Source organism: Populus alba, chromosome 5 (assembly GCF_005239225.2).
Source record: "Populus alba chromosome 5, ASM523922v2, whole genome shotgun sequence".
In the NCBI taxonomy this organism is placed as follows: domain Eukaryota; kingdom Viridiplantae; phylum Streptophyta; class Magnoliopsida; order Malpighiales; family Salicaceae; genus Populus; species Populus alba.
This window is the reverse complement of record NC_133288.1, coordinates 6,243,273-6,270,412: the sequence shown is the minus strand read 5'-3', so window position 1 is coordinate 6,270,412 and position 27,140 is coordinate 6,243,273. Positions and strand designations below refer to the sequence as shown.

General features: G+C 34.9%; 2 protein-coding genes across 5 annotated transcripts; both read left to right on the top strand.

Moving 5' to 3' along the window:
- The first annotated feature begins 7,004 nt into the window (after window positions 1–7,004).
- LOC118039370 (somatic embryogenesis receptor kinase 2) lies at window positions 7,005–15,166 on the top strand. Of its 2 annotated transcripts, none has more exons than XM_035046067.2 (11): window positions 7,005–7,518; window positions 8,404–8,536; window positions 8,633–8,704; window positions 9,571–9,634; window positions 11,509–11,585; window positions 11,670–11,741; window positions 11,831–11,943; window positions 12,308–12,439; window positions 12,518–12,859; window positions 13,126–13,520; window positions 14,564–15,166. In XM_035046067.2, the coding sequence occupies exons 1-11, from the start codon at window positions 7,425–7,427 to the stop codon at window positions 14,876–14,878; spliced, it is 1,809 nt and encodes a 602-aa protein (XP_034901958.1). In that variant the 5' UTR covers window positions 7,005–7,424; the 3' UTR covers window positions 14,879–15,166. The 2 variants fall into 2 exon arrangements, with proteins under 2 accessions (XP_034901958.1, XP_034901954.1); XM_035046063.2 differs by having other exon boundaries at window positions 7,006–7,518; window positions 9,571–9,714; window positions 11,514–11,585.
- Window positions 15,167–16,639: 1,473 nt separating this feature from the next.
- Window positions 16,640–26,259, top strand: LOC118039345 (protein ACTIVITY OF BC1 COMPLEX KINASE 8, chloroplastic). Of its 3 annotated transcripts, none has more exons than XM_035046052.2 (21): window positions 16,640–17,285; window positions 18,070–18,205; window positions 18,470–18,636; window positions 18,984–19,104; window positions 19,265–19,365; window positions 19,475–19,573; window positions 20,305–20,415; window positions 20,515–20,594; window positions 20,749–20,818; window positions 21,903–21,976; window positions 22,077–22,146; window positions 22,260–22,348; window positions 23,262–23,386; window positions 23,889–23,969; window positions 24,055–24,115; window positions 24,228–24,282; window positions 24,404–24,502; window positions 24,628–24,717; window positions 25,327–25,386; window positions 25,486–25,607; window positions 25,824–26,259. In XM_035046052.2, exons 1-20 carry the CDS (start codon window positions 16,803–16,805, stop codon window positions 25,600–25,602), a joined length of 2,289 nt encoding a protein of 762 aa, XP_034901943.1. In that variant the 5' UTR covers window positions 16,640–16,802; the 3' UTR covers window positions 25,603–25,607; window positions 25,824–26,259. The 3 variants fall into 3 exon arrangements, 2 of the variants coding, with proteins under 2 accessions (XP_034901943.1, XP_034901926.1); XM_035046035.2 differs by having other exon boundaries at window positions 16,640–17,291; XR_004685913.2 differs by lacking the exons at window positions 25,327–25,386; window positions 25,486–25,607; window positions 25,824–26,259 and having other exon boundaries at window positions 16,640–17,291; window positions 24,392–24,502; window positions 24,628–24,698.
- The last annotated feature ends 881 nt before the right edge of the window (window positions 26,260–27,140 follow it).

Genomic DNA, 27,140 nt, shown 5'->3' with positions numbered 1-27,140 from the left:
CGAGAAGCAGCGGAGTAAATTAAGAAGCCGAAAATATAAAGAGCGGAAAGGCGGTCTTGACGCGGACAGGAAGGGAAGAGACAAGCACTTGAGGGATCGGTGGAACCATCACAAAGAATGGTTTGTGAAGCATGGAATCTAGGTTAAAAGTAAGAGCTATTAATTTGTGGGACTCGCAAAAGATCAATGAAGGAGCTATCAGGTGGTGCATGATTCTCTCGTACAAGGAGTTTCATTGGTGGTCGAGTACAAGTGGCGGGTATGAAAAACAATGGCAAGTAAAAACTACTTAATTTTGCCTCTATATTCTTTGATACACAACCTTTGCTGGTTTGTTTTGTCAAAACTCAATTAGTAATGCTTTTGGACCACAAACAAACATTTTTATTTTTCAACCCAAATCATTAGAAAAAGTGCATGCAAACATGGTAAAGTTCTCAAGGAAAATGTGAACTCGACATCAAGTCACTTTCACCTGTTCCTTTTCTTTTAACCCTCTGCAATTCGATGTGTTCCGTAAGGTGGGTAATAATATGCAATAACTTGGTTAACTCCTTGAAACACAGGCAGAGCTTGACGTCAGATGATGCGCAGAACAGTTTTTTATTACAAAAAAATCGATTCTGAAATGTTTTGAGAAGAAAGAAAGACAGAAAGATATATATTACCGTCTGTCGTGTACTGTCATTAACTGTATAGAACAATATTGTTAAGTGGCGGATTCAATTTATTCAAAGACTAATATAGATAGATAAAAGTTAACATCCGATCCCCTCACATTTACTTGATAAACCTGATCAGATAACTGTTGTTTAATTAGGTCACCCTAGCTATAAAACAATAATGGTGGAATAAATCCTAGCTACATGTATATGGATGGGACATCCATGGAAGCAAGCAAGCCCCCCACATTCCTGTCTGAATGCAGATATATATTCGTGTATGAAAGCTCTACGATCTTTTTTTCTGATTTTGGATCAGGGTTCTTGATAATAATATTAGCCTTCAATTCATATCATTGGACATGGTATCTTTGCACGGCTTAAGAAAAAGGAGGTCTTTTTGTAGGTGTGGCTCTGGCACATATGCTTGACGATCACTTTGCTTTTCTTTTGTTCCCTTTTTGTTTCTCAAGATTCTCTTGCATCACATCCATTATATGCTTCAAAATATCAACACCTATTCTCCCAAGGCAACCACTGATTTTTCCTCAATATTGTTCTTTCTTAAGTTCTAAGTATACATAATCAACACACACACTCATCGGAAGCCACCATTTATTTCCTTGTCATTTCCTAGATCGGCAAATTATACTTCTTCTTCTTTGTTTTTAAAGAAAAAACCTCCAAGTGGTCTATGAAAACTCCCAAGCTATTAAGAAAAAAAAGAGAAGAAATTCACTTCAAAACTTCCTCTTTGATGTTTTTTTTTTATTTTATAATTTTATAATTTTTCGTGTTAAACCTTAAATATTATTTGTTTTCTCCTCGGAGTATATCTCTTACTTAAACATATATAGTATTCGTTCTTTGAAACTTCAATTAATTGAACCTTGAACTATGTATATACATGCTTGGTGGGAGGATGTGAAGAAATTATTCTTTGAACCTTGAGCTATCTTCTTTCAGAATTATTTCTTCGCATTCAACCTTGTTATGCAATTTGCAAACTTTGACTAAGCCTGTTCGATTTGGCACTGACCATGCCTCGTAAAGTATATCAGTCAAACCTTCGAAATTTCATATATATATATTTTAATATATCATGAATAAATTTAGAAAAAAAATAAATAGTTTATAACACTCTGTCAGGATCATCACAAGTGGGTTCTTTGGCACCTACCTTTACCTGTTTATTACACCATTACATGCATCATGGTGTAGGCTGTCTTTAACTTGCTGTCTCCTCAATAAATTAAGAACTAAAGTCCCCAGTTCAACATACAACTTGCAAATTAATTATTTATGGACCTGCATCATATTATCTAAATCACAACCATGTTTTTTTAAAAAAACCTAATTGATTAAAAGATGAGCTAGGGTTTGACACAAGTTTTCAGCTTTTCCAGCATCAACATGCTTAATAATTAACACATAAAATATGTTGTTGGAAAAGCTGAAAACTATCAGGATATTGGTGAACGGAGGCATCCAAACAAAAGATATATACACTGATCACCTAAGACAATCTTAGAATCTCATCAAGGCAGGCTTTAATTTGGTGATGATACGATCGATCATAGGATTAAACTCTCACTCTTTTATATTGCCCGAAAATGATGTTTCGATGTAAATTGTGATCATATATATATGCTGAACATACACTGTTTTGAACATTCTGAATGTATCATTATCTGCTAAAAGATGCACGAAAGAATTACGTAAGGTGCATTTAATGGTTTATGAGCTGGGCAAGTTCTTTATTCTGGCTCATGTAAGAATTAAGATTGTTGAATCCACACTTTCTAAAGAACAGAAAGATGAACAGAAAGGCAGAAATCCCTACTAATATATGTGAGCCACTCTTGATTCTTTCTACAATTGACCATTAATGAGACGGGTTCTGATCATATAGCCGGCTGTACAGAGGTTGGAGGTTGTGATCAGTTATACGAGAATATTGTCCAAACAAATGTTGTTGATGACTTAATAGATGTTTTTACGAGCTAGTGAGATATGTTTAAATTCAATATAAATTTTAATTGTGTTATATTAAGATAATAACTTAAAATAAAAATAATAAGAAATTTAAAAATTGAATTAAATTCAAATTTATATAGAAAATTCTACTGATTGTTTTTCAAAGAAGCAATTACATCGCTCATTATACTGTTATATCTCTTCATATTTAATTGATCGTTGAATTAGATTTAAATTTCTATAAAAGATTTTACCGGTTGTTTTTCAATTAGAAGTAATTGCATCACTCATTAAATTGTTATGTCTCTTGAAATTAGGTCTATAAATTTTTGTTTGGGCTGATTTTATTATTTTTCTTAGTTATTTTTGGAATTATTGTTTATTTTTGAATTTTATGTTAAATTTTTTTATGTGTTATGATTTTATTTTATTTCCTAGTTCATGTAAGTTTTTATATAGCATATAAAAAATATTTAAACCACTTAAAAAAAAAATCTTTAATCATAATATTAATGTATTTTTCATTTCCGTTAAAAATCAATTTCTTGATATTTCGCTTCAGATCCTCAACTTTGTTTGGTAGCTTTTGTAACAAGGGAAAATGTTAAAGGATTACATTTAACCTTAAAAAAAAGGGGGTGTAAACCTCGCTAAACATAAACATGTACCATTAAATACAATTTTTTAAACCTAAGAAAAAAAATATTATTTTCATCTTTTTAAAAAATAATTAGCATTTAAACCATGCCATCATGAACAGCCGAATCGAAAACCCAGTAACCTGGGCAGGCCCGCTTTTGAAAATGAGCCGAAAATGCATTTAACCCACCCGGCTAAACACACACAAAACTAGTTCGGACCATCCACAACCAATGAATCCTAGTGGCGTGAGAGGATCATTTCCAACCATGTCTCTTAAGAAAAAATAAAAAAATAAAAACTAGTCAATTGATTCGTGATTTGCCGTGAGCTGGGCTAAAATTTGTTTTAATATATAAAAAATAAATTTGCAATCATTTCCAACATGTCTCTGACATAAAAAAAAGTTATAGATTGAAAAGTTAATTAATGCGTGTTTTCGTATAGCAATATATGTTGTAATGTATCTATCGGTCTAATAAATGTACGAAGTATTATTTTCTTGAGAATAATACAAGCTCGATGACGAGGTTGGGGGCATTGCTGGGCTTGTGTTCAAGCCGATGGTCTGCAACCTTTGAACAATGCCTGCAAACCCTAGCTGTAACCTAGCGACTGGCAACTGGCTGCTTTCAACTCATTAAGATACAGTCTAATAGATCTCTGCTCGATCAAACTATTTCTCGTGATTTTTACATAAAGAAATTTATACGTTTGAGATTTCTTATGATATACTACTGTGGTTATCTGAAAATAGATTCTTAGAATAATCATGGGACAAATCTCTTTTTAATTATCTGTTATAATTGTATAAATTCAGTAAGTAATATTTGATAAAAAGTTTCATCAAACTCGCTATCTGTTCGCCGCATTTCTTCACCCACTCAACCTAATTTGCCTCTTACTTCTGTTCTAGCCTCTTCTCTTCGCTAGCCTACCTGAGCTTACCTGCATAGATCTTCTGTTTGATTTCTTATATGTCATTCAATCTGGGCTCTTTACAGTAACTATTGCACCTTGGTGTATTTGAAATGTGATAACAGTTGCGATTCAAAGTGTTTTTTACTTAAGAAATATTTTAAAATAATATTTTTTATTTTTATTTTTTAAAAATTAATTTTGATATCAACACGTAAAAACTATCTAAAAATATATATTTTAAAAAATAATTTTTAACAAAATAAAAATCAAAATCAAAATTTAAAAAAACGCGATTTGCACTACTTTTCCAAATAGATTTTTTTTTAGAACGTTTTGCTATGATAGCCGTTCTTTAAAAATAAAGTGATAACTTGTCCCCTAACCATGATGTTTCATATAGTTAGATTGTGCCTTCTAAGAATGGTGTTCATTCACCATTGCCCGCTATGCATCCTCATTAATGTAAAAGTGAAACCCTTAATTTTTGAAGGAGTTTATCGAATTTATTATTATGAATTCTTTTAAATAATAATGTCCCTGATTGGTATGGCTATGTTTATCATCCTAACAGTCATTGGAAGGCATACACGCACCAACATTTCTTCTACCACTCACATCTTGTGATATAGTTCTCTAAATTATCATTTGACTATTGTTATTACCATGAGTTTCTTTAAATTGAATTCCCCCCAACTAATCTAACTATGTTCATCTTTCTAGCAGCCATGAAAAGACATGCAAACATCATCATCATCGTCATATGTTTCTTCTACCACTCACGACTTGTGATGGATTTTTTCATCATGTTGTTATTGTAAAACATTTTTTTAAATTAAATTGCTCCTCATTTGATCTAGATATGCATGTTAATCTTTCCATTCATCATCCAAAAACATGCATGCATTATCTTCATTGAACTCCCCTAAAAAAATGAGTTAGGCAATCAATTGTTCATTCTATTGCGCATCCATAAATAGTTACACAGTTAATTCACACAATTTATTTTTTTCGGTCACTTAGTTTTGTTTTATTTTTATTTTTAACCTTCCACAATAATTTTATTCGAGATTGGCCTTGATAGTTTGTTTTAATAGGTTTGATGTGAGGTTCATTCTATTCCTCACACGCCAACGTATATGTTATAATGTTAGACATTTTTTTGCCTCTTTGTTTAATTCAATCCTTGACTCTCTAAAACCTTTTCAATCCAATCCAGAATTCCATCCCGTATTAGTCCAATAAAGGCTCAATTAGGACGAGAAGAAGGCAATGTAAAAGAAAGAGAAAAATGACTCAATTAGATTAGTTCACCAATTACATCCCTAATGAGATTAAATTAGCTGTGGAATTATGGTAAAAATACCAAATTACAAGTTAAAGGACTAAAAAGTAAAACATAGAGCCATAAATTCGCAACAATTTTTATTTTGGTACGAAAGCTCATTTTATTTATTTTTTAGTTTTTATGTTATAAAGAGGAGAGATAAACTTACCAAAAAAGTGGGTAGAAAAATAAAGTTGTCTATGTAGCTATTTTTTTGCTACGAAACTCATTGTTATCAGTTTCAATGAGTTCTATTTGATAAATTTTTTTTGATAGTGGTAGTTTTTGCCTTCAAATATCCCTATAAAGAGAGATCATCAGAATTCATTTAGATATTTTTATTTGGTAGATTTTTTGTTTTTTTGGGTGATTTTAGATTTGGGGTTGTTAGGTGGTCCGATGAGAAAGTTTTCATGGTGTTTAAAAGGTATTTTCAGGTTAAAATAAGTTGGAAAATGGATTTGTAATTCAAAAACCTCCTTCCCTAGCATTTCAGTGATGGTCAGAATCTTAGCTCAACAAATGAAGCATTGTCTAATACTTATTTTGTTATTATTTTTTTTAAAATAAAAGGCGGATAACTTGTCATCTGAACCCTTAAAGAAGAAAAAAAATATCTAGCCCAACTAAGCAAGCCTGCCTTAGGCTCACATGCTTGATCAGTGTGATCTTATGAGTTCTTATCTGATTTTGAAATGATTTTTTTATTATACAGTAAAATAAAATAAAAGATCGGTCGAATGAAATGAAGTCCAAAAAACAGATAAGTGTTTGATAAATTAATTCATATTAACTTGTGTTAAATTTCTTTTCAAATATGTTAAATTAATAAAATTATACAAAATAACTTTTTATATAATTTAATTTTAAATCTAACCAAAGGGGGGACATTAACTTTCATTCAATTTTATATCATATGGCCGAGATATCATGTTCTTACATTCAATTTTTTTCATCCAACCCCGCAAGGTATGATGAGAAGAAAGCTAGTAGTATCATTAAGTGGTAATAATTGATTGTTTCGATCAAGAGTGTCATGAAAGTTTGTTTGACTGAATCCGAGGTGGCACCACGTACCCCACCTTGCTTTTCCTTTGACTCTCAAACGTAGTTCACTTCAGAGTAAATTATAGGCTGGTCCCTATATTTCTTATGATTTTGTAAGATGGCTTGTTTTGTCATTAAAACTATATACTAGTCCCTCAGAGTGAACTAGAGTTTACTGTCGTCTTCTTAAAATCTCCGAGCTACCCTTTTCTAAATGTAAATGACTTGTTCGTAGTGGGTGGGATTGGAAAATTTGATAAAAATGAAGGACATTTTAAGAAAAAAAAATAGTGAAATAAAACCAAGTCACAAACAGATATAAGATTAGAGAGATTCAATATTGGATCCCTTACAATAAAGTAATTAACGAAAAAAACATAGGAATTAAATAATACTTTACTCTTTCACCTTTTGCACTTCCTCCTTGCCATTTGCATGCTTTGACTGGGACCCAAGCTGTCGCTGCACCACTGCACGCCACCTTCTCTCTCCCTCTCCGTAAAAAGCTTGACAAAAAAAAAAAAAAAAAAAATACCCAATACAAACCCATTTTCTCTGGCCAAAAAGTACAGTAAAGTTGAAGCATTTATTTGGAAAGAAGATTTTCAAGGATCTTCTTTCATCACATTAACGAAAGAAAAACCTCTCTACTTAATCTAAACCACTTTTTTGACATGAAGGCTACTAGACTTACTTTTGAAAACTACCCTTTTTGTTAGTCTTCGTTAATGATGGTCTTTTGGGTGGGTAGTGGAGGGTTATGAGTGTGAAATTTTACTTCTTTATGCGTTTTTAAAATGAGGTGCTAAGGTTTGGGCTTTGGGTTACTGTCAGTTTTCATTTTGTCAATTTTCATGGAGAGACAAACTGGGGTTTCTGTGATTACTCTGTGGATGATCCTGGTGGTATTCATACTCCCTTTTTCAAGGATCTCTGCCAATATGGAAGGTTCTTGCTGGTTTCTTATTTTCTTGAATATTTTATTTGTTACTCATCAATAAATTTTTGTGGCCCTTTGTAAGTCTGTGGAATTATGGATTTTGTTTGTTAAGTTGTTGTGTTATTGAATGCTGGCTGTATAGAGTTATTTTGAACAGTGATGGATGGAATTAATGCTTTATTGTTGTGTTTATGGAGCTGGATTGGTCTGGTGAGTTATTTTTAAGGTGTTTTATTGATAGGATGTGCAATTAAGAAACTTTCTTATATTAGATAATGACAGGCTCTATATAATAAATTTGATTCTCAGAACCTGTTATGGTAGTGTCTTATTAAATTAAGGTGTCATTTTCCTATCAGATCAAAGAGAGTGTTAATTACTGTCATTTTTTTATGTTAAGTTATTGCACGAGAAGGATTTGGCAGCTCATTTTCTTTTTGTGGGCTGAATGTTTTAAAATTTCAATTAGTTCTTGCCTGAGTTCAATTTTTGTTTGCTTCAAAGTGCTATGTTAGGTTCTTTTGCTTTGACTTAGATAAGAAAGAGGGGTTTCAATGCAGTGGGAGATGGGCTTATAGCATATGGAGATTTGATTGAGACATTAAGATTAGACAACACAAACACAAGAATTGGCTTGTAATTCATATCTTGAAAGCAATCCTATTCTCATGTCATTAAGTTGGTTGAAAAAGCACATCTTCCCAAACTTGTAGGACAGAGTCAGGTGTAATGGGTCATTTAATGCCTGTTAGAGAATATCAGAGATGGTAAAATCTAGTGCTGATGCGAAGTTGAGTAACTTTACCTCCAAGCCTTAGAAATCTGCTGTATCTTCTTGTTGCCCTTTTCTTCCTATGATTGACCTTCACGTCTCAATATTGCGGTTGAAGCAGGTGATGCATTGCGTAATCTACGGGTAAATTTACAAGATCCGAACAATGTCCTGCAGAGCTGGGATCCTACCCTTGTTAACCCCTGTACATGGTTTCATGTTACATGCAACAATGACAATAGTGTTATTAGAGTGTAAGCAACCTTATTTAATCAATCACTTCGTTAAGTAAACCATGCTTGTTTTATGATCTTCTATATGCTAAAAGCACCATTTCTTGTCTCCTACAGTGACCTTGGCAATGCAGCCTTATCTGGTCAATTGGTTCCACAGGTTGGCCAGCTTAAGAATTTACAGTACCTGTAAGTCGTCATGAAGAATGTTTATTAGAAGCACTCTGTTTTCATGTATTTTTTTGTGGCTAACTGCTACTCTTTATGCCTCTATTAACACTGAACTGCATTTTTTTTTGTGCATTCTTGATTGACAATTTTTATGTTCAATGTTCACTACCTCTCTAATCATCTTTCTCTCATGAAAAAGGATTCTTTTACGTGAATTGTAGGCATGCATTTATTGGTGATGCCTGACAATATCAAGTTGCTGTCATATCAATTATTACTTTTCTTTCCTGTTCTCAAAAGAGGGGAGGACAGCATGAACATGGATAAATAGAGATTGAAGTCTTAGGAAACTTAGTTAACCTTCCTGAATAAAATTTGTTGAGTGGAAGTTTTTTATATTGTATATACTATACAAAAGTACTTCTTTCTAGTGAAGTTATTTTAGCTAACTGAGTTATCACACAACAAATCTGTAGTGCTTAATTGGATTAATGACTGGGTGAGTTCCCAATTAAGTTTGCTATTGTTTTATACGAGAAATGGATTTTGTGAATGCAATGAATCAACTAGTTCACTCAGAGCATAATGATCGCCATTATTTAGTGTTCTTTTCTGTGTTTTGTTTAAATTTGGAGGTCATCACAATGCACATCATTTAGAATCAAAATTTGAATGATTGCTATATTAATAACAACATTAAAGAGGATACAAGTTCAATACCACAGAGATGAGTACACAGTAGTTTCTTTTTATTATTGTTGCGTGCGGGCACATGCTCTTAATGGTTCTCTTTTATTGAACTATTTTATTAGTTTGTAGTGTTTTAGCATCATAAATGTTTTCTTTTAAGTTTTAATGTCTTATGATTCATTTTTAACATGCAGAGAACTCTATGGTAACAACATAAGTGGACCAATTCCTAGTGATCTTGGGAATCTGACAAACTTGGTGAGCTTGGATCTTTACCTGAACAGTTTCAGTGGTCCTATTCCAGACACACTGGGCAAACTGACGAAACTTCGCTTTCTGTATGAATAAACATCCTTTTCCTTGCCTTCAATAATTTTTGCTCTTTGGGATTCATTGCTGCTTATTAGAACTTCATTTAGTTTGTTTGTTGGAAAAGACTGCTTAGCACAAAGCTCGTTTTTTTAAGCCACGAAGCTTAATTTGTCAAGGAACGGCTAGCATCATAATTGCCTTACTATCCAGCATTTTACCCATGAACAATAGTACAAGGGTCCGATATTGCTTAGCACCAAGGAATTCATAACTGCTTTCTTTCTCTGTTTGTTTTTTTCATCACATTCAATTTCCTTTCCTTTCCTTTCCTTTCCTTTTCCTTTTATTTTCCTTTTCTGCTTGATATGAGGAAGTCAATGTAAAAGCAGCAGTGTGAACTCAAATAGTATCATGTTGCCTTCCATTTTGAGACTGTTCTGCAGATTGAACTAAATTATCCTTGATACTGGAGCCAGTGGTGGAGCCAACAATTTTAAAATGAGGGGGCAAATTACTAACAAATATCTGATATTATATATATTATATAGACATGTGTTATATATAGAGAAATCAATTTGAAATGTATGTACTAACTCATGTCAAGCAAAATTAATTTAAGAATATTTTTAAAATGAAAAAACTTACATTATAATTATTCTTTTCAAGTTTTTATATTTTGAAACTACTTCATAATGACTTCATTCTTAATTTCATTAAAGATATTCTTTCACAATATATACAATCAAACTTTCATTCATCTATTTCTAAATCTTCCAGGGACTAGTGAAATTATTGGCAACAATTCTTTGTTGACTTGTTGTTTTATGCAAGTGGGTTAAATATAAATATTAATATATATATATATATATATATATTTTTTTTTTTATTGTGTCCTAATTTTTTGAGGTGTCTAGTACTTCATTTTTAATCACTAGTAAGTTGATCGCCATCATTTTTCATATGAAATTCATAACAAAATACATATTAATTCATCAAAAACTCATTTCAATTCATATTCATGTGCATATAATATTATCCATACACATATTAATTTAACAAACCCATAAATTATCATAAACTCTAACATTTTTAATAATTAATTATAAAGGAATAAAACTAAAATTAGACAATGGAATGAATTGAAAAAATGAAGGAAACTCACCTAAAACATAAAGCACAAAGCATAAAATGTTACTTAACTAATTAATAGTTTAGGACTTAAAGAGAAATTTTGTAGAAGGAAGAGTGGTAGGAACAATAGTTTAAAAAGGAAGAAGAAGAGCTTGGATCAATTAGTAGCTAATAAAGAAAATTAAACTTGTTAAGTTATGATATTAAAATTCTAATATAAAAAATTTTTTTGAAAAAAAAAAAAAAAGATTAAGGGGGCAATTGCCCCCTCTTTCCCCATTGTGGCTCCGCCTGGAGCACTCTCCCTTACAATCATGAAAAGTTAATTGAAGGTTGTTTATGTTTAAGGAAAGTAGCATGATATTCCATTTATTAATTTTTAACAAGGGAACTTTGTGTGCTTCATTTGCGCAATCTAGCATGTAAGTAATCGCAAAAGGACTTCTTGACTGGTGTAGTTCACAAGTTGTCCTTGAGGTGATTTCATGATTCTATTTTCTGCTTGAATGGAGTAGAACTTAAGTGCTGAGCCATTCCTTTTTCTTTCCTAATTTTATCAATTTCTAACTTCTCTATTGTTTGTGCGCCTGAGTGCTTGTGGGCACATGTTGGTTCCAGCAGGATTTTAATAATACATGCTAAAGTGGTAGAGGGGAAACTTATCATTTTTTTTGGTGTGTCTCTGCAAGGATAGCCGACTCAACAACAATAGCTTGTCAGGTTCCATACCTTTGTCCTTGACAAACATCACTGCCCTTCAAGTCTTGTAAGTGCTTCTTCTCTTTTTCAGCCATCAGTACTGTCTTGGTTGTAATGATGTGATATGAACTTTTTGCAAATTTGGTCGCAGAGACTTGTCAAATAATCGTCTCTCGGGACCTGTACCAGACAATGGCTCGTTTTCACTATTTACTCCCATCAGGTTTGCCATCTTACAATTGGAACTTTCTATACCTGGAATTCTGGATGTCCAAAATGAAACTATTAGCTGATTGGAATCGCCTTTAACAGCTTTGTGAATAACTTGGACCTCTGTGGCCCAGTTACGGGGAAGCCTTGCCCTGGATCTCCACCATTTGCACCACCACCTCCATTTATTCCACCATCAACTGATTCTTATCCTGGTAATCTCTGGCACTAATAGTGAAAATTTAATTATTTCATACTGTCATTTTTTCTCATCTTCAGCTTGATGATCTTCATATTGTGTCTTACGAGGGCATAGTTGGTGTTTGATTTTTACTTATTCTGTCCACTACAATCATTCCTATAACTGCACATGCATTTCAAGATTTTTTTTTAATTTAATGTTGCAGCTGCCACTTGTTGCACTAATAGCCTTATTTAATTACCAAATTCTCAAAAAGAAGTTCTTCTTTGTAAGCGTATTCCTATCATCAGAAGGTGGAAATTACTGTTGAAATCAATGTTTTGTAGTTTTGTTCCAACAAATTTGCATTAGGAGACTGAACTAAATTATCATTTCAGGAGAAAATAACCCCACTGGAGCAATTGCTGGTGGAGTGGCTGCTGGTGCTGCTTTGCTGTTTGCTGCCCCAGCCTTTTGGTTTGCATATTGGAGGCGAAGGAGACCGATAGAGCTTTTTTTTGATGTACCTGGTTTGTGTTTCACCTTCAAAATAGACTAGTTTTAATGACTGGACCTCAATTGTTCTTTTAACTCTGTTGTTTCTCCAGCTGAAGAAGATCCAGAAGTCCATTTGGGACAGCTCAAAAGGTATTCTTTGCGAGAACTATTGGTTGCAACAGATAGTTTTAGCAACAAGAACATTCTTGGCCGAGGTGGATTTGGTAAGGTGTACAAGGGACGCCTGGCTGATGGCACATTGGTGGCAGTAAAAAGATTGAAAGAGGAGCGGACACCTGGAGGGGAATTGCAGTTCCAAACAGAGGTAGAAATGATCAGCATGGCTGTGCATCGGAACCTCCTGCGGTTGCGTGGGTTTTGCATGACACCAACAGAACGGCTGCTTGTTTATCCATACATGGCTAATGGAAGTGTTGCATCCTGTCTAAGAGGTACTCACTTTTTGGTCCTTTCCCGTGCTTTTAGGTCATGTAGGCCATGTCTGCTACCCTTATGCTACAAACCTCATGCAACCACTTTGGTTTAGTCCTGTCTGTGGTTTTTATACTAGAGTTAAGCTTTAATGCTCATTCTAGTTTCTGCTGCTTTCATGCCCCCATCACCTCACTAATTCATTTATATCAATAGGAATTTTAACTTGGAACACCTTTTCTGTGTGTAATTGGTACTCATGATCCTTTTTTATGTATTCTTGTAGAACGCCCCACATCAGAAGCCCCTCTTGATTGGGCAACTAGGAAGAGAATTGCATTGGGGTCTGCAAGGGGTCTTTCTTATTTGCATGATCATTGTGACCCAAAGATCATTCATCGTGATGTGAAAGCTGCAAATATATTATTGGATGAGGAGTTTGAGGCAGTTGTTGGTGACTTTGGGCTGGCTAAACTTATGGACTACAAAGATACCCATGTCACAACTGCTGTGCGTGGAACCATTGGACATATAGCCCCTGAATATCTTTCCACGGGAAAATCATCTGAGAAGACTGATGTTTTTGGTTATGGGATCATGCTCTTAGAGCTTATCACTGGACAGCGCGCATTTGATCTTGCCAGGCTTGCCAATGATGATGATGTTATGCTACTTGATTGGGTAATAAAATCACTGCCTTCCTGCTTGTTACTACTTGCCAGATTCTTCTGTTATATGTGTTAAGATGCAAAAGTTTATTTTGTGATGTTATAATCTTGCTTCAACAGTGTTACTTTGGATATATATAGAGATAGTATATCTGGACCTTGTTTTGTTCAGGGATGCACTCCATAACGCTCATGGCTCTGGTCAGTTGAATCTGTGTTTCAACCTGCTTCACTTTCTCTGCTTGTTTACTTCTCTTTTTCCATACAAACCATGCCTTTTTTTGTAACTCCATGTTTTCGTTGTTTCCTTGTTACTCCCACGTGTTTCTAAACCTTACGAGATTTATTGGGACGATAGATAGGAAACGGTATTTTGTTCCTCACCACCTTTTATCTCTTAGCTTAATTTCTTTATTTTTTAACCTGCTTTGACCATTCAAATCCTTGTCTTTGCCTTAGGAGAAGCATCATAGTTCTGGCCTTAATATTCTCTTCTTGAAATACTAGGGATCTTTGGTTATCCCGTGGAATTCATCTTTAAATAGCATCCAGGGTATAATTTTACTATTAAATGGCTGACTCAAAGGTAGTTGCTGCTATCATCATATGGTGATTTGTGATTAATGAAAACTGTCAACCTAGAATACCTCTTATTTCTGAATCTCTCTTCTTTCCTCTCCAATGACGGCTGGCACTCTTGACCTGATCTATCATGCTGATTACTGAGGGATTTGTTCATATATTTATGAAGAGAGAACAGAATGAATTTAACTTTCTTGGAACAACCAGATGGGCTTCAACTACAGCTCATCTTGATATTAAATAATTTCAGTTTTGTTTACTCTTCATATAAGTTGCTGAAAGGTCGTGCCTTTAGTGATTATGTTGGCTCATTAGGCACAACATGGACAATGCATATCTTTTCACAGATGTAAACTTCGTGCTTGCAGCTGGGTTTAGTCATACACTTCGCTGATATTTTTCTCATTCTTACTGCTGGACTTGTCGATGCCACATTTGTTCATTCACTAATCAAAACTTCTGCAAGTTCTGCAGGTTAAAGCACTCCTAAAAGAGAGGAAATTGGAAATGCTGGTTGATCCAGACCTGCAGAACAATTATGTCGACTCTGAGGTAGAACAATTAATCCAAGTAGCATTGCTCTGCACCCAAAGCTCCCCAATGGACCGGCCTAAGATGTCCGAGGTGGTGAGAATGCTTGAAGGTGATGGATTGGCAGAGAGATGGGAGGAGTGGCAGAAGGTAGAGGTGGTCCGCCAGGATCTTGATTTGGCTCCATGTCAAAATTCTGAGTGGCTCCTTGACTCCACTGAGAACCTTCATGCTGTAGAATTGTCCGGTCCGAGATGACCATTCCTTTTCAACAGATAAGAAAATCCATGATTTACTTTCACTTTTTGTTTTTGTTTTTGCAATGCCCCCTTCTGCAATCATGTCTCTAATATTCAAGTTAACCCAATGTAGTCCCCCTAGGAATATATATTAAAAATCTGTGCATATGAATCTTTCTGGGTTACATTTTGGATCTTACAAGGCAAACTGCAGGACACTATGAATATACCCAATGCCTTGTGCTCTTTTATTCTTGTAACATTAATATAGTTCAATTGCAAAAGTTGGTATGATGATTTCCGAACCCTCCCTTTTTTTTTGGCACATGCTCTTTTCTTCTTTTCTTTGAGGAAAATTTTCAATTCGTCTAAAGTTTCAGAGTGGTGTTTTAAATCATTGAAAGCTGTGCACTCAAGCCTATTTGCGAGTATGTGTGTGCCAGCTAACTTAAGGGGTGATCATGGCTGTGTAATTTTTTAAATTGTTTTATACTTGAAAATTTATAAAAAAAAAATTTTTTTTTTTTTAAAAAAATTATTTTTGATATTAACATCTCAAAATACATTTAAAAATATATATAAAAATTAAATTTAAATAAAAAAATTAAGTTTTTATGAAAATGTGTGCTGACAGGTGCCAATAAATGGTCGATGGATCCCAATTATCCAATTTTGAAAGCTGAGCTGGGTTTGGTTTTATTTTTTAATTAAAACACAAAAAATTAAATTAACTAGGTCATCTTACGAAGTTATCAGCACATTAAAATGAAAAATTTTTTTTGATATAAATAATTTTTTTATTAAAAGATACAGTGTTACTGCAAAACAAATGCTGCCTTGAACTTTTCAAAACCAACCCAAAATCATGGTTACAAGCATTCGTGTCTAGAGACCTTGCAATAAGTGTTTTGCTACTGGTTTCATTCAAGAAACTAAGTTGAATACATAAATAAAAAGAAAAAAGAAAAAAAAAAATCGTCTTGCACCCAAAATGGTGAAAAGGTGACATTTTCTGTGGAAGGAAAAAGGAAAACACAAAAAAAAAGGAAAAAAAAAAGGGCAAAAGAATATCATCACGAACTTGACCCGAATTGGGACATGGCAACCTTTGCCGAACTATAATAAAAGCACCTATATTATTTCTTGTCAAATATAAAAAAAAAATCCTTAACGAAAGACACGTAGGCCGGAACGAGTCCAAAAAACACCTCCAAAGCCAAAATTATCCTTTTGTGGCGCTCTCACCCAATAAGAACCGCGCTATCTCTATACTCTAATCTTCCTGCTTGCCACGTGTCCTCCCCTCCTCCACCCCTTTCCCTCCCTCCCGCCCTCTTTGTCTTTTACATGGTTTCCTAATTTCGTGGAAATCTATAAAACCGCCATCTAACTACACAGATACTTTCAATTAGGTCCTCAAAGTCCAGGATTATTCAGAAAACTCCTCACTAAAATCATAAACTCCACTCTTCCAATCCTGATTGAAAGAAGCAACGAATAAATTATTTTCATTTGATAATTCTTAACTGTTTTTAATCACCTTTCTTTTATTTTGATAAAAAAAATCCATTTATTAGAATATTTAAAAGCATAAACACAATATAAACACGCACGCACATCAACCCTAATAACGGATTTTGTTAATAATTGCATTTCGTTTGAGGACAATGTTTCTCAATTTTAGGATACAATTGAACTATATGAAGAGTTGAGAGACTGATATGTAGTTTCTCAAATTAAAAGTACCATTACAATAATTTTTTTTTCTTATTAAAAACAAACTCCATCCCTGTCTTGTTCTTCTTCGTGTCAAAACTCCCCTCTGCTTCATCCTCATACCACAAATCTCTTCAGCACAAACACACTCTATACAAGAAAAGAATAAAAAAAATAAATGAAGATTACGGTTTTGATTTGAAATAATAAAATCAAAATCTCCATTAATGGCTTCTTCTTTACCCCTACCAGAGCTCACTTTCATCTCTCCACAAACCAGAACTCGGAAACATCACCACCACCTACTTCCTCTCTCTAGAAACTCTCTTTCTAAACTAAATGTTTCTAGTAAAAAACTTAAATTCAATATTCCTCTTCGGACTCCAGTGGTTCGAGCCTTGAGTGAGGATACTGCAGTGATCGAGGAGAGAGAGCGAGAAATTTTGAAAGAACTGAATGGAAATGGGAACGGAAGAGTTAATGGATCAGTGGAGAGGTATGTAAATGGTAGAGTTGTGAGTGTGGAGGAGGGAGAGAGTAGTAGTAATGGGAGTTTGATGAAGTATGCGAGTGGAAATGGTGTGGCAGCCACAGCGACGGCGAAGATTGTGGTGGAGGAGGAAAAGGAAGTGTTGAAGGAGGATGGAAGGAAGAAGAGGATAGAGGAAATCGGGAAAGAAGAGGCTTGGTTTAAGCGTGCTGGTCAAAAAGTTGAGGTTTTATTTCTTTTATTTTCATCATTTAAAAAAGTATTGCTTGATTATTGTGTTTCATAGGAAATAAATGGGTCTTAGAATTTACGTGCTTGATTTGAATTTAGTTAAAGAAAGGACTGATTATTGCTAACTAACTAGTTTAACTTCTTACTTTGTGTTGTCTAAGCAATCTTGATTAAAGTTTGGCTCATACCTGGGCTGAGAGGGTTAAGGGAAGGAAGAGCAAGCACCAATAATCTCTCAATCTAAAGGAAAAAAAAAGGGGGGGAATACCATCATTTTGGTTTGTAAATAGTAATCTTGCATGCATCGTCACTTGTTAGTAATACTTGTACGCTTAGTCCATATTTTCCCTTTGTATCATAGATATAACATGAGATAAGTATGAATGGATTCCTGGAGAACTTGAGATTGATGTCCATTTTAGGAAATGTGCCCTACCAGTTGGCTGTTTATCAGCAGATTATCTTTCTTAGGATGGTAATTCAAGCATCGGAGAATAAAGTTGAGCCATTAGCAACTCTGACGGAAGGGATCTGGTTTGTTGTTAAGCAAGACATGAGGCTTTGTGATAGGAGAATGACTGAGAAACTTTAGTTGAGCAAGATTGCAAGCTTTCATTTCTGGATATGTTGTCTTTGCAAGTTTCTAGTCCTGTATGGTTTTACCAGAGGTCATGGAGATAGAATTACCTCAATAGTATACCCCCCCCCCCTATTTAATTCAGGCTTCATCGTGCTACACTGTTTGTTTGGGATGACAATTCATGGTCTTGCAGGTTTCTGTTGCACCTGGAGGGCGTTGGAGTAAATTCAAGACCTACTCAACAATACAAAGGACTTTGGAAATATGGGGATCTGTTTTAACATTTATCTTCAAGGCTTGGCTGAACAACCAAAAATTCTCTTATCGAGGTAAGTGATTTCTAGTTGATTGGTATTGGTTGAGTGGTAAAAAAATATAATTTAAATTTTGAATCATCATCGTGTAGTTTTCGCATCTTGTTGCTCTTGTATTTGTACTTCAGGTCTGATTTGTGTGACTGGAGCTCTCAATAACCCATGAGTTTTACGGAAATTGTTAATTTATCAGGATGATCAGCCTCTTGATTTATCTTGCTAAGTTTTCCCTTTTTTTCCTCTGCTGGTCTGTCTGATTATTCAAATGAAAATATGCAGGAGGAATGACAGAGGAGAAAAAAGTTGCAAGGAGGAAGGCCCTTGCTAAGTGGTTAAAGGAAAGCATATTAAGATTAGGTCCAACATTCATAAAAATTGGTCAGCAGTTCTCTACAAGAGTGGATATTCTTGCTCAAGAATATGTTGATCAGTTGTCTGAGCTTCAGGTCAAGACTTTTCTTTCGCTATTGGGAGTTTGACATTATGTTTCAACTTGCTTTTCATCAAAATTTGATTTTATTTTTGCTTCAAATTAATATTTTTTAGTGTTTTTGGATTGTTTTGATGTGCTGATGTCAAAAATGAATTTTAAAAAATGAGAAAACATTATTTTGATGTATTTTTGAGCGAAAAGCACTTTGAAAAACAACCGTTACCACACTCCCAAAAACCTTCTTAGCAAAAAAGGCTTCTCATTGTATGTATTTTTCAGTTGGTTCAATTTTCTTCTATAGTCCATTTTTTTGGAGTTCGTGATTTATTTGGGATGGTCTAAATTGATGTATTCTTTCAGGATCAAGTTCCTCCATTTCCATCAGAGACTGCTGTTTCTATTGTTGAGGAAGAGCTTGGAGCTCCAGTGGATGATATCTTTGATCGGTTTGACTACGAACCCATAGCTGCCGCAAGTCTTGGTAATTTTTATTTCATTTTGGTTGTTTTTTGATGGGGAAACTTTTGCAATTTGCTGTTTGACATTTGTTTTCTGTGATGCAATTGATGATAAGAAAGAGATATCTAACGTTGCAATTTCTTTCTTGTTCTTCCTTCCCCCCCCTCTGTTTCTTAATGTAGGTCAAGTTCACCGTGCAAGATTGAAAGGACAGGAAGTCGTGATTAAAGTCCAAAGACCTGGTCTCAAGGATCTTTTCGATATTGACCTAAAAAACCTGAGGGTTAGTTTCCTTTATACTTTAGAAATTCCTTGCATCACTTTTGCTGGGGCCATGAGGGTTTAAAAGTCTGAGATATATGAAGCATCGCCTAGTTGCTGATTGTTTCCAGGTAATAGCTGAATATCTTCAAAAGATTGACCCAAAGTCAGATGGTGCAAAGAGGGACTGGGTTGCAATATATGATGAATGTGCAAGTGTCTTGTATCAGGTAGCAGTGTTCCATTTATGACCTCATCTTCCTGATTGCTCAGAAAAAAACAAGTGGCATCTATTCTTTTACTCCAATTTCCCAAGTTAAAGTTTTGCTGTTTGCAATAATTAATGTTTTTTCCTTAAGTTGGTGTTGTAAGTTAAGCATTGAGGTTTTTGATAAATTTGAAATGAATTGAGCACTAGGATGGTCATGTTTCTTGAAACAACATTCTCACCATCTTAGACAAATTGAAATCAGGATGTGGGACATAGATGAGTAGGAGGACAGAAGGGAAGCCCCTCATTAAATGTTGGTTGTTGTTGCAATCAAACACATGCCTGGGATAGAGTTGCAAATTAAATGAACATTAGGATGGCCATGCTTTAAGATACAAGATTTTCACAATCTTTAGTCTACTTTAAGTCAGGATAAGTGACATGGATGAGCAGGGAGATAAAAGGGAACACCTCAAGAAATGAGTGATCAAATACATGCAGCCTATGATTTAACCACATAAATGAGCTCTAACAGCATGCAACCAAGTACAAAATGACTAGTAATGCCTTTTGAGATTAATTTTCTCTACTTTAAAGAAATTCAATAAAATTGTAAATTTAAGTTTTTAAATTTAATTATGGTTTAACTCGCAGGTCTTGTGCCTAGGGGTCATTAACATAATTTATTATGGAGCTGCATTACAGTTCAGTTTTCTGATTGCAACGGCTAATAGTATTTGACATTTTCAGGAGATTGACTATACTAAGGAAGCTGCTAATGCAGAACTGTTTGCAAGTAATTTCAAAAAGATGGAATATGTAAAAGTCCCGACAATATATTGGGAATACACCACTCCACAGGTTCTAATTATGAACTTAAGCACTATTTTTTTCTTATAAAACACCATTTCTAAAGTTATTTGTAACCTCTTGCTCCTTTATTTATTCATCTGAATGTAGGTTCTGACAATGGAGTATGTCCCAGGGATCAAAATAAACAAAATTCAAGCTTTAGATCAATTGGGTGTTGATCGCAAAAGGTTAAGATAATCTGCTTCTATTAAGCTTGGTGAAATCATATAACATTCTACCTTTAACTCTTGTCCTTTCAGTGCTTGTAATCGTGTGATTTAGTATAGTCAAAAAATTACTTTATTGTCTGCTAAAAATCTTTATCTTTATCATGCTCTGCAGATTGGGACGATATGCAGTTGAATCTTATTTGGAACAAATTCTATCTCATGGATTCTTCCATGCTGACCCTGTGAGTTTGCTGCCATTTTCAGTTTTTATTGGTAATTGAAATATTTGCTATTTAAGATTCTCAGTATGTCAAAATTGTTTGAGAAAGTGAACCTGAATTCTGAGCTTACTGTACTTTCATACGAGGATACACACAAATTATTTCAAGGGCATGTAAGGTTTTTATTGAAAGGCTTACCTCCTAAGTAAAAAAAAAAACAGAGATCTAGAAAATTCTGCTGGAGATGCTGAAGGTGTAAGGTTTTTAGATTCCTTGGATGAAAAGCTTGATTAATCGTATGCCTTGCATCTTGAGGTGTGATCGATATGCATTGACCTGAAATCTCAATTTTCATGGGAAAATGTTCTTAGAAGTCTTATTTATTGTTGTTTCAAAATTTCAGCAGGTGATGCTTGATAGTCATCTGAAGAGCAGTTTTTAATTTTCTGACTGCAGTGTATCATAGGTTACCTTACTTGATGCTGATAGGATTTAGAGTTTCTTTGACATGCTTTTGTTTCCCTTAATTCAAAATAATAGCATCATTAATTTTTAAAATGATGTTGCATGAATATGGATAGTGTCTTGAGTTGAATCATGAAACAGATATGATTTTAATTTAGTGCTTGCTATGTGAAGATGATTCTGCATTTGAAATATGGAGGGATATCAGAGACATCTAGAATTAGAAATTGATTTCACACTCATCACAGAGAAAGTGGGACATGGAGAGGTCATTGAACTTCATCTAAAACCTAATAGAAGAGAGGTAAATTAGACCAAAAGCAGATGTAGTCACTGTATTTGACACGTGCATCCTAATCACGTCGAAGCTACATTCCTTGGTGGCTGCGCCAATAAATTTCTGGTCCAATCAAATGGAAAAAGAAGTTGTTGTCCTTTTGAGCAATAAAGGAAAGTTTGGATACAATCTAACAGCTTTGACATGCGTTGATAGTCAGAGTCCTCAAAGCCTTCCAAAAATTGTTCTATGATTATTTCTCATTTTAAAGATGAGGGATATGTGATCCTTCTATTTCATGATTCCTTAAAGGCATCTGAAGTTCGTTGAGTATGTGACCAGATCTCATTTATTTCCCTGCAGCATCCAGGAAATATAGCTGTTGATGATGTCAATGGGGGAAGGTTGATCTTTTATGATTTTGGAATGATGGGAAGGTACTGTTTGGTCCTCTTCTGGCTACCTTCAATTAGTATACCAACCAAGTCCATTATCAAGTTTCAAATGATGACTGTCCTTTGCCTTTGCATATTGCAGTATCAGTCCAAACATTCGAGAAGGGTTGCTGGAAACATTCTACGGAGTTTATGAAAAGGATCCAGATAAGGTGATTGTGTGTCTTAAGTATGGTGGTCCATGGGGCCAGGTTTCCCTTTTCTTATTTGACAGACTTAGCATGCCACGGTTCGCATTGTCTGATGGATTTCTATGCTAGTGCAGGTCCTTGAGGCAATGGTACAAATGGGTGTCCTTGTGCCTACTGGAGACATGACAGCTGTCAGAAGAACTGCACAATTCTTCCTCAACAGGTGCTTTGAAAGAAAAGGATAACTGGTTAGGTTATCTTTCATTTATTGTTATCACTATCTTTATTATTTATTCAAAACACCACATTGCATAATTTTGACTAATTCCTCATCTGCTGATTTGGGTAGCATTTGGAACAATCTCAAAGACAAAAATAAATATTGTGAGGGAAGGATAAGGCTATTTGTAATTGTAGACACTTTTGGATGCTAAATTAGAACACTCATAGGGATCATCTAAAATTTTTTCTGATAGGAAGAAAATTCTGCTCAAAGTTGTCTGTGCCATTCTATTCCTATAATAATGAATAATAATTTAACTCCAACGAATTTACAAACTCTTCCAAGGTGGGAAGTTCAAGGATAGCTTAGAGGCTCAGCTGATCAACAGAAGAAGCAACCTAGGCTGATGGCTTAGATAGATCAAGGGTTAAGTCTCTAGCCCAGATTGAACAAGGAGAGAGGATCTTGACTGAAGTATTGCTCCTGTCTTTACTTTTATTAAGGTTTAGCTGCTCAGCTGGTATGAGATATATCAGAGATCAAGCGTAAATGACAGATGATTGCTCATTTGGTGAAAGAAGGCATAACCTTTCCATCATGCCCTTTTTTCAAGGTCCCAAGGTTGATAATGAATTGAAAAATTGAGAGGGAGGTTCTTAAGATTGTGGCATTCTCTGATGAAGTGGAACTGGGGACAGTCATTACAAGAGACCAAGAAGAGAAGCTGGGCATTCATTTGGAATCACACATACTGTGATGCCAAAAAGCTAGTCGATTTACTGACACTTTGATAGGTTGCACAATGAAGCAAAGTGGGAACGTGGAAACTACCTTAGGATAATCTAATAAGTGATGTATTGATGTTTCTTTGTTCAGCCTATAAACACAAAATTCTAATCTCAAAGTTTGGCAGTTTTGAAGAGCGTCTTGCTGCTCAAAGAAGAGAGAGAGAAATGGCAACAACAGAACTTGGATTTAAAAAACAATTGACCAAGGAGGAAAAGATGGAGAAAAGGAAGCAACGTCTGGCTGCAATAGGTAATTTCTATAGTGGTGTTCTATATTTGAGTTTCCAAATTCTTTGACTGAAGTCATGGAAATGCCCCTTACATATATTGGTATCTAATTTAGTAAAATATATTTCCAAATAGGAACGTGGTGAGAGCTTCTCACTTTATGTTGGCATCTGCACAAAAGCAACTGTTGTTAATATATAAATAAAATTAATAGGCGTCTATTAGTTTAACACTTATCATTCAAGTTTTCTTTGTTTTAATTTCCTTTCTTTGTTCTCAATCTTAGGATATGGATCCCCAACTAGTTTTGGATAAAGGTTTAGATGAGTTGAAATTGTTTCTCAATCTGGGATACTTAAAGTCAAGTCTTAGTAGAGGTTACACCTGCTCTTCCATTGAACTTCGTTGTCCCATTGATTGTGCAAATTATCTAGTTTGGATAAGATATTGCATTTCGTAGCTTTCAACTCATTTCCACGAACATTTAGAAAACTGCAGCTCATAATGTTACATTCTCTTAACAGGGGAAGATTTATTATCCATTGCAGCAGATCAACCTTTCCGTTTTCCTGCCACTTTCACATTTGTTGTGAGAGCATTTTCAGGTGAAGTACTGTAATTTGGTGGGATCATTGTTATGCAATGCTATGCGCAACATTAACAGTAGACAAGAAATTATTTTCTCTGCAGTATTGGATGGCATTGGGAAAGGCCTCGACCCTCGGTTTGATATTACAGAGATTGCCAAACCGTGAGTGATGCAGCTACTGCTGCAATTTTCTAAATGTTCTTAGGAGATTTCTAAAATTAGGTCGGGTATGTAAATTATATGCCTAACATATCCTGCGTGCGTTATCTTTCAGCTATGCACTTGAGCTGCTAAGATTTCGTGAAGCTGGAGTTGAAGTTCTCTTGAAGGTAGAGATTTTATTTTTCTGTTTAGTTCTCTAGAAGTAGGACCATCTTACTGTAGTCTAACCCTGTGCATTGAACATAATATGTGGTCTTATTTTCATAACCAATCCAGTAAATGTTTCAGGACTTCAGAAAGAGGTGGGACAGGCAGTCTCGTGCATTCCACAACTTATTTAGACAGGCTGATAGAGTTCAAAAACTTGCTGAAACTATCCAACGATTGGTAGGATTCAGGAGTCCCTTGTGTATTTTTAATTTGAGTATTTTAATGACTCTACTGCTTCATAGCAAGCCTGTGGATTCTACTCTTCCATACTTGTTGCTTAGCAATCAACCCTACATTTGCAGGAGCAAGGTGATTTGAAGCTTCGAGTTCGAACTCTGGAGGCTGAGAGGGCATTCCAGCGTGTTGCAGCTGTTCAGAAGACAATAGGGAGTGTTAGTTAATCTGTCTTATGACTTTGGGGAAATCATGCCCATCTTATTCTTGTTTATCTTTCATTTAAGTTTCATTGAACGCAATGTTAATATTTCCTCTTTTATCACTGAATGCACTATTCATGGTTTGACATATTTGAACTATGCTTCTGTTGAAAATTTGCATGTTAGTTGCTTCAGGACATGACACATGTTTTGCCGAGAACTTGTATAAATAGTGATAGAGGAATTTACCCTGGTTGTGATTTTTTGTCAAGAAGCTTGAACAAGATCGTTATCTTTAACATTTTCACCATCAATGCTGTTTCTGCATTTAGAAAATACTGAATTTGCATGTATAGCAAAAAAAATTAAATCAGTGAACTCGTGCATTTATGGCATTTTAGCATGTCTAGAATTATAGTTGACTTGCCTGCCCCTTCATTGGTTAAGTTGAAACACAAGAACCATGCTTGTATACAAAATATGTATTTGTTTTATTAGTTTGTACAGAAAAATAAATATTTCATGGAGTTTATACTGCAACATAAATATTTTACTTAATATGTTGCGATGTGTCTGGATCTGAATATGTAATTGTTGGTAACATCCTTTTTAACCAATCATCAGGCTGTAGCTGCTGGAAGTCTAATTAACCTCGCAACGATTTTATTTCTCCACTCCATTCGAGTAAGCCATAGGCAGTAATTTGTGTTTGCTATGGCATTATTTTGCATCTTTCTTCTTGATCTTGAATAATCATTTGTGTAAATGTGTCATCTTTCCTAGGTACCAGCCACTGCAGCATCCATCCTTTGTGCATTTTTCAGTTTCCAAGTTCTCTTTGGCATTATAAAGGTGAAAAGGTTAGATCAACAGGAAAGGTTGATAACAGGAACTGCTTAGCCTAAGTAAGTATACTTTCTTGTATTATGCATCCTTCTCTAGGTGTTCTTACTTTGATACAAAATTGTAAAATGAACGAGACTAGATCAGATGACATAGAGAAGGACTTGCATAAATACGAAACATGGGTTGCTGACTGATTTTCTTTCTTCCTCAACTAAGACCTTTTTTTCATCAATTCAATTGCGTCCTTCATCCATCCCTCTCTTGTCATTTTCTAGTGAAACAGCCTGAACAGATCGTTATGGTACTTACCCAAGTGCTATAACAAGTGAAATCTGCTTTTTGAGCAAACTGTTCCGTAATAAAGCATCGAACACCATGTGGAATTACCATAAAACAGAGATGGTCAAAGTGACCTGCAAGGGATTATCTGCAGTGAGCAGTGTGTTTTCTTATATGATGTTCCGCACAAACATTCAGCTGCAATAGAGCTGAGCGGAGGACAGGAAGATTGTCTATAGATTACACCAAATACTAGGTGTACATCGTTCTTAATCTCAATTTCATTCACCTCTCTCTGTTTGTAGTTCTCCAGGTATGTACATATATCCACAGTTATTCTTGGAAATTTAATATCACACTCAATGTAGGTGGTGGAACGTGATAATTAATTCTTATTATATGATAGAAATTGCCAATAAAAGCTGGCAGACAAAGACTTGAGAATGTAAATTTGGATGCTGGCCGTGCTCAATGACTTGAGTTGCTGGGGAAGCTGGCAGCTATCACGTAAACTTGTTCTAAATGATATCTTCTCTAGGAGTGATAGCTAAGAGAATGATAGATATCCTGGTAGACCATTATTACCCTCACCTCAATTCCAAAAAACAACAGGTCAACCAATTTGGAAAATCATTCATAATGGAAAGAGATTTGCTGATGGATTAACAAAAAGGGTACAGTGAAATAGACTTGCTAATTCTGCAGATTCGAATGTTCAATGGCTGAGACCATACCCTACCCAACTAATACCTATGGTCTAAGGACTAGACTGAGTGTGTATGGAGTCCTCATTCTCAGAAAGAGTCTCCTCTGACCCTCCATCTCCTAATTTCTTGCAATCTCCCCTGTCCTTGCCGCTACTACACACTCATGATCAGCTCTCCCCTGTATCATCATCTCAATTCTCAAATCAAATACAGCAAAGCACGCAAATCTGGAATTTTAGTTTTCACTATTGATTCAAACAAGAAATAAGCAACAGAAAGAGTAATGAGTGATGGATCGAATCGGGGTAGAAAAGCACTGAATATTAACTTGGGGGCTATCCTTGTATTAAAATCAAAAGAAGGGTTGAACTTGGTGGAAGAACATAATAAAGAAATATCAAGAACAGGCCATATTAGCAGAATTTCCATTTCCCACCAGCAGTTGACTGGTTTCAGTTTTCCCAAGAACAAAAAACACCAAATGGAAGAAGAAAAGCTGAGAAACGCAGAAGGGCATAAGAGATGTGCATTCTAGCTATACAAGAGGACTTCAATCAATATTACATATGCACTACGTCCACGAAGAAGAAAACCTCATTAGAAAAG

What these genes read in the sequence shown, in the direction of transcription:
- LOC118039370 (XM_035046063.2), top strand. Translation starts at nt 7,425, where the DNA reads ATGGAGAGACAAACTGGGGTTTCTGTGATTACTCTGTGGATGATCCTG. An exon ending in TCACTATTTACTCCCATCAG is followed by an intron (nt 11,742 to 11,830) that starts GTTTGCCATCTT and finishes CGCCTTTAACAG; the next exon opens with CTTTGTGAATAACTTGGACC. An exon ending in ATCAACTGATTCTTATCCTG is followed by an intron (nt 11,944 to 12,307) that starts GTAATCTCTGGC and finishes TTATCATTTCAG; the next exon opens with GAGAAAATAACCCCACTGGA.
- LOC118039345 (XM_035046035.2), top strand. Translation starts at nt 16,803, where the DNA reads ATGGCTTCTTCTTTACCCCTACCAGAGCTCACTTTCATCTCTCCACAA. An exon ending in CATAGCTGCCGCAAGTCTTG is followed by an intron (nt 19,105 to 19,264) that starts GTAATTTTTATT and finishes TTCTTAATGTAG; the next exon opens with GTCAAGTTCACCGTGCAAGA. An exon ending in GCAACGTCTGGCTGCAATAG is followed by an intron (nt 23,387 to 23,888) that starts GTAATTTCTATA and finishes TTCTCTTAACAG; the next exon opens with GGGAAGATTTATTATCCATT.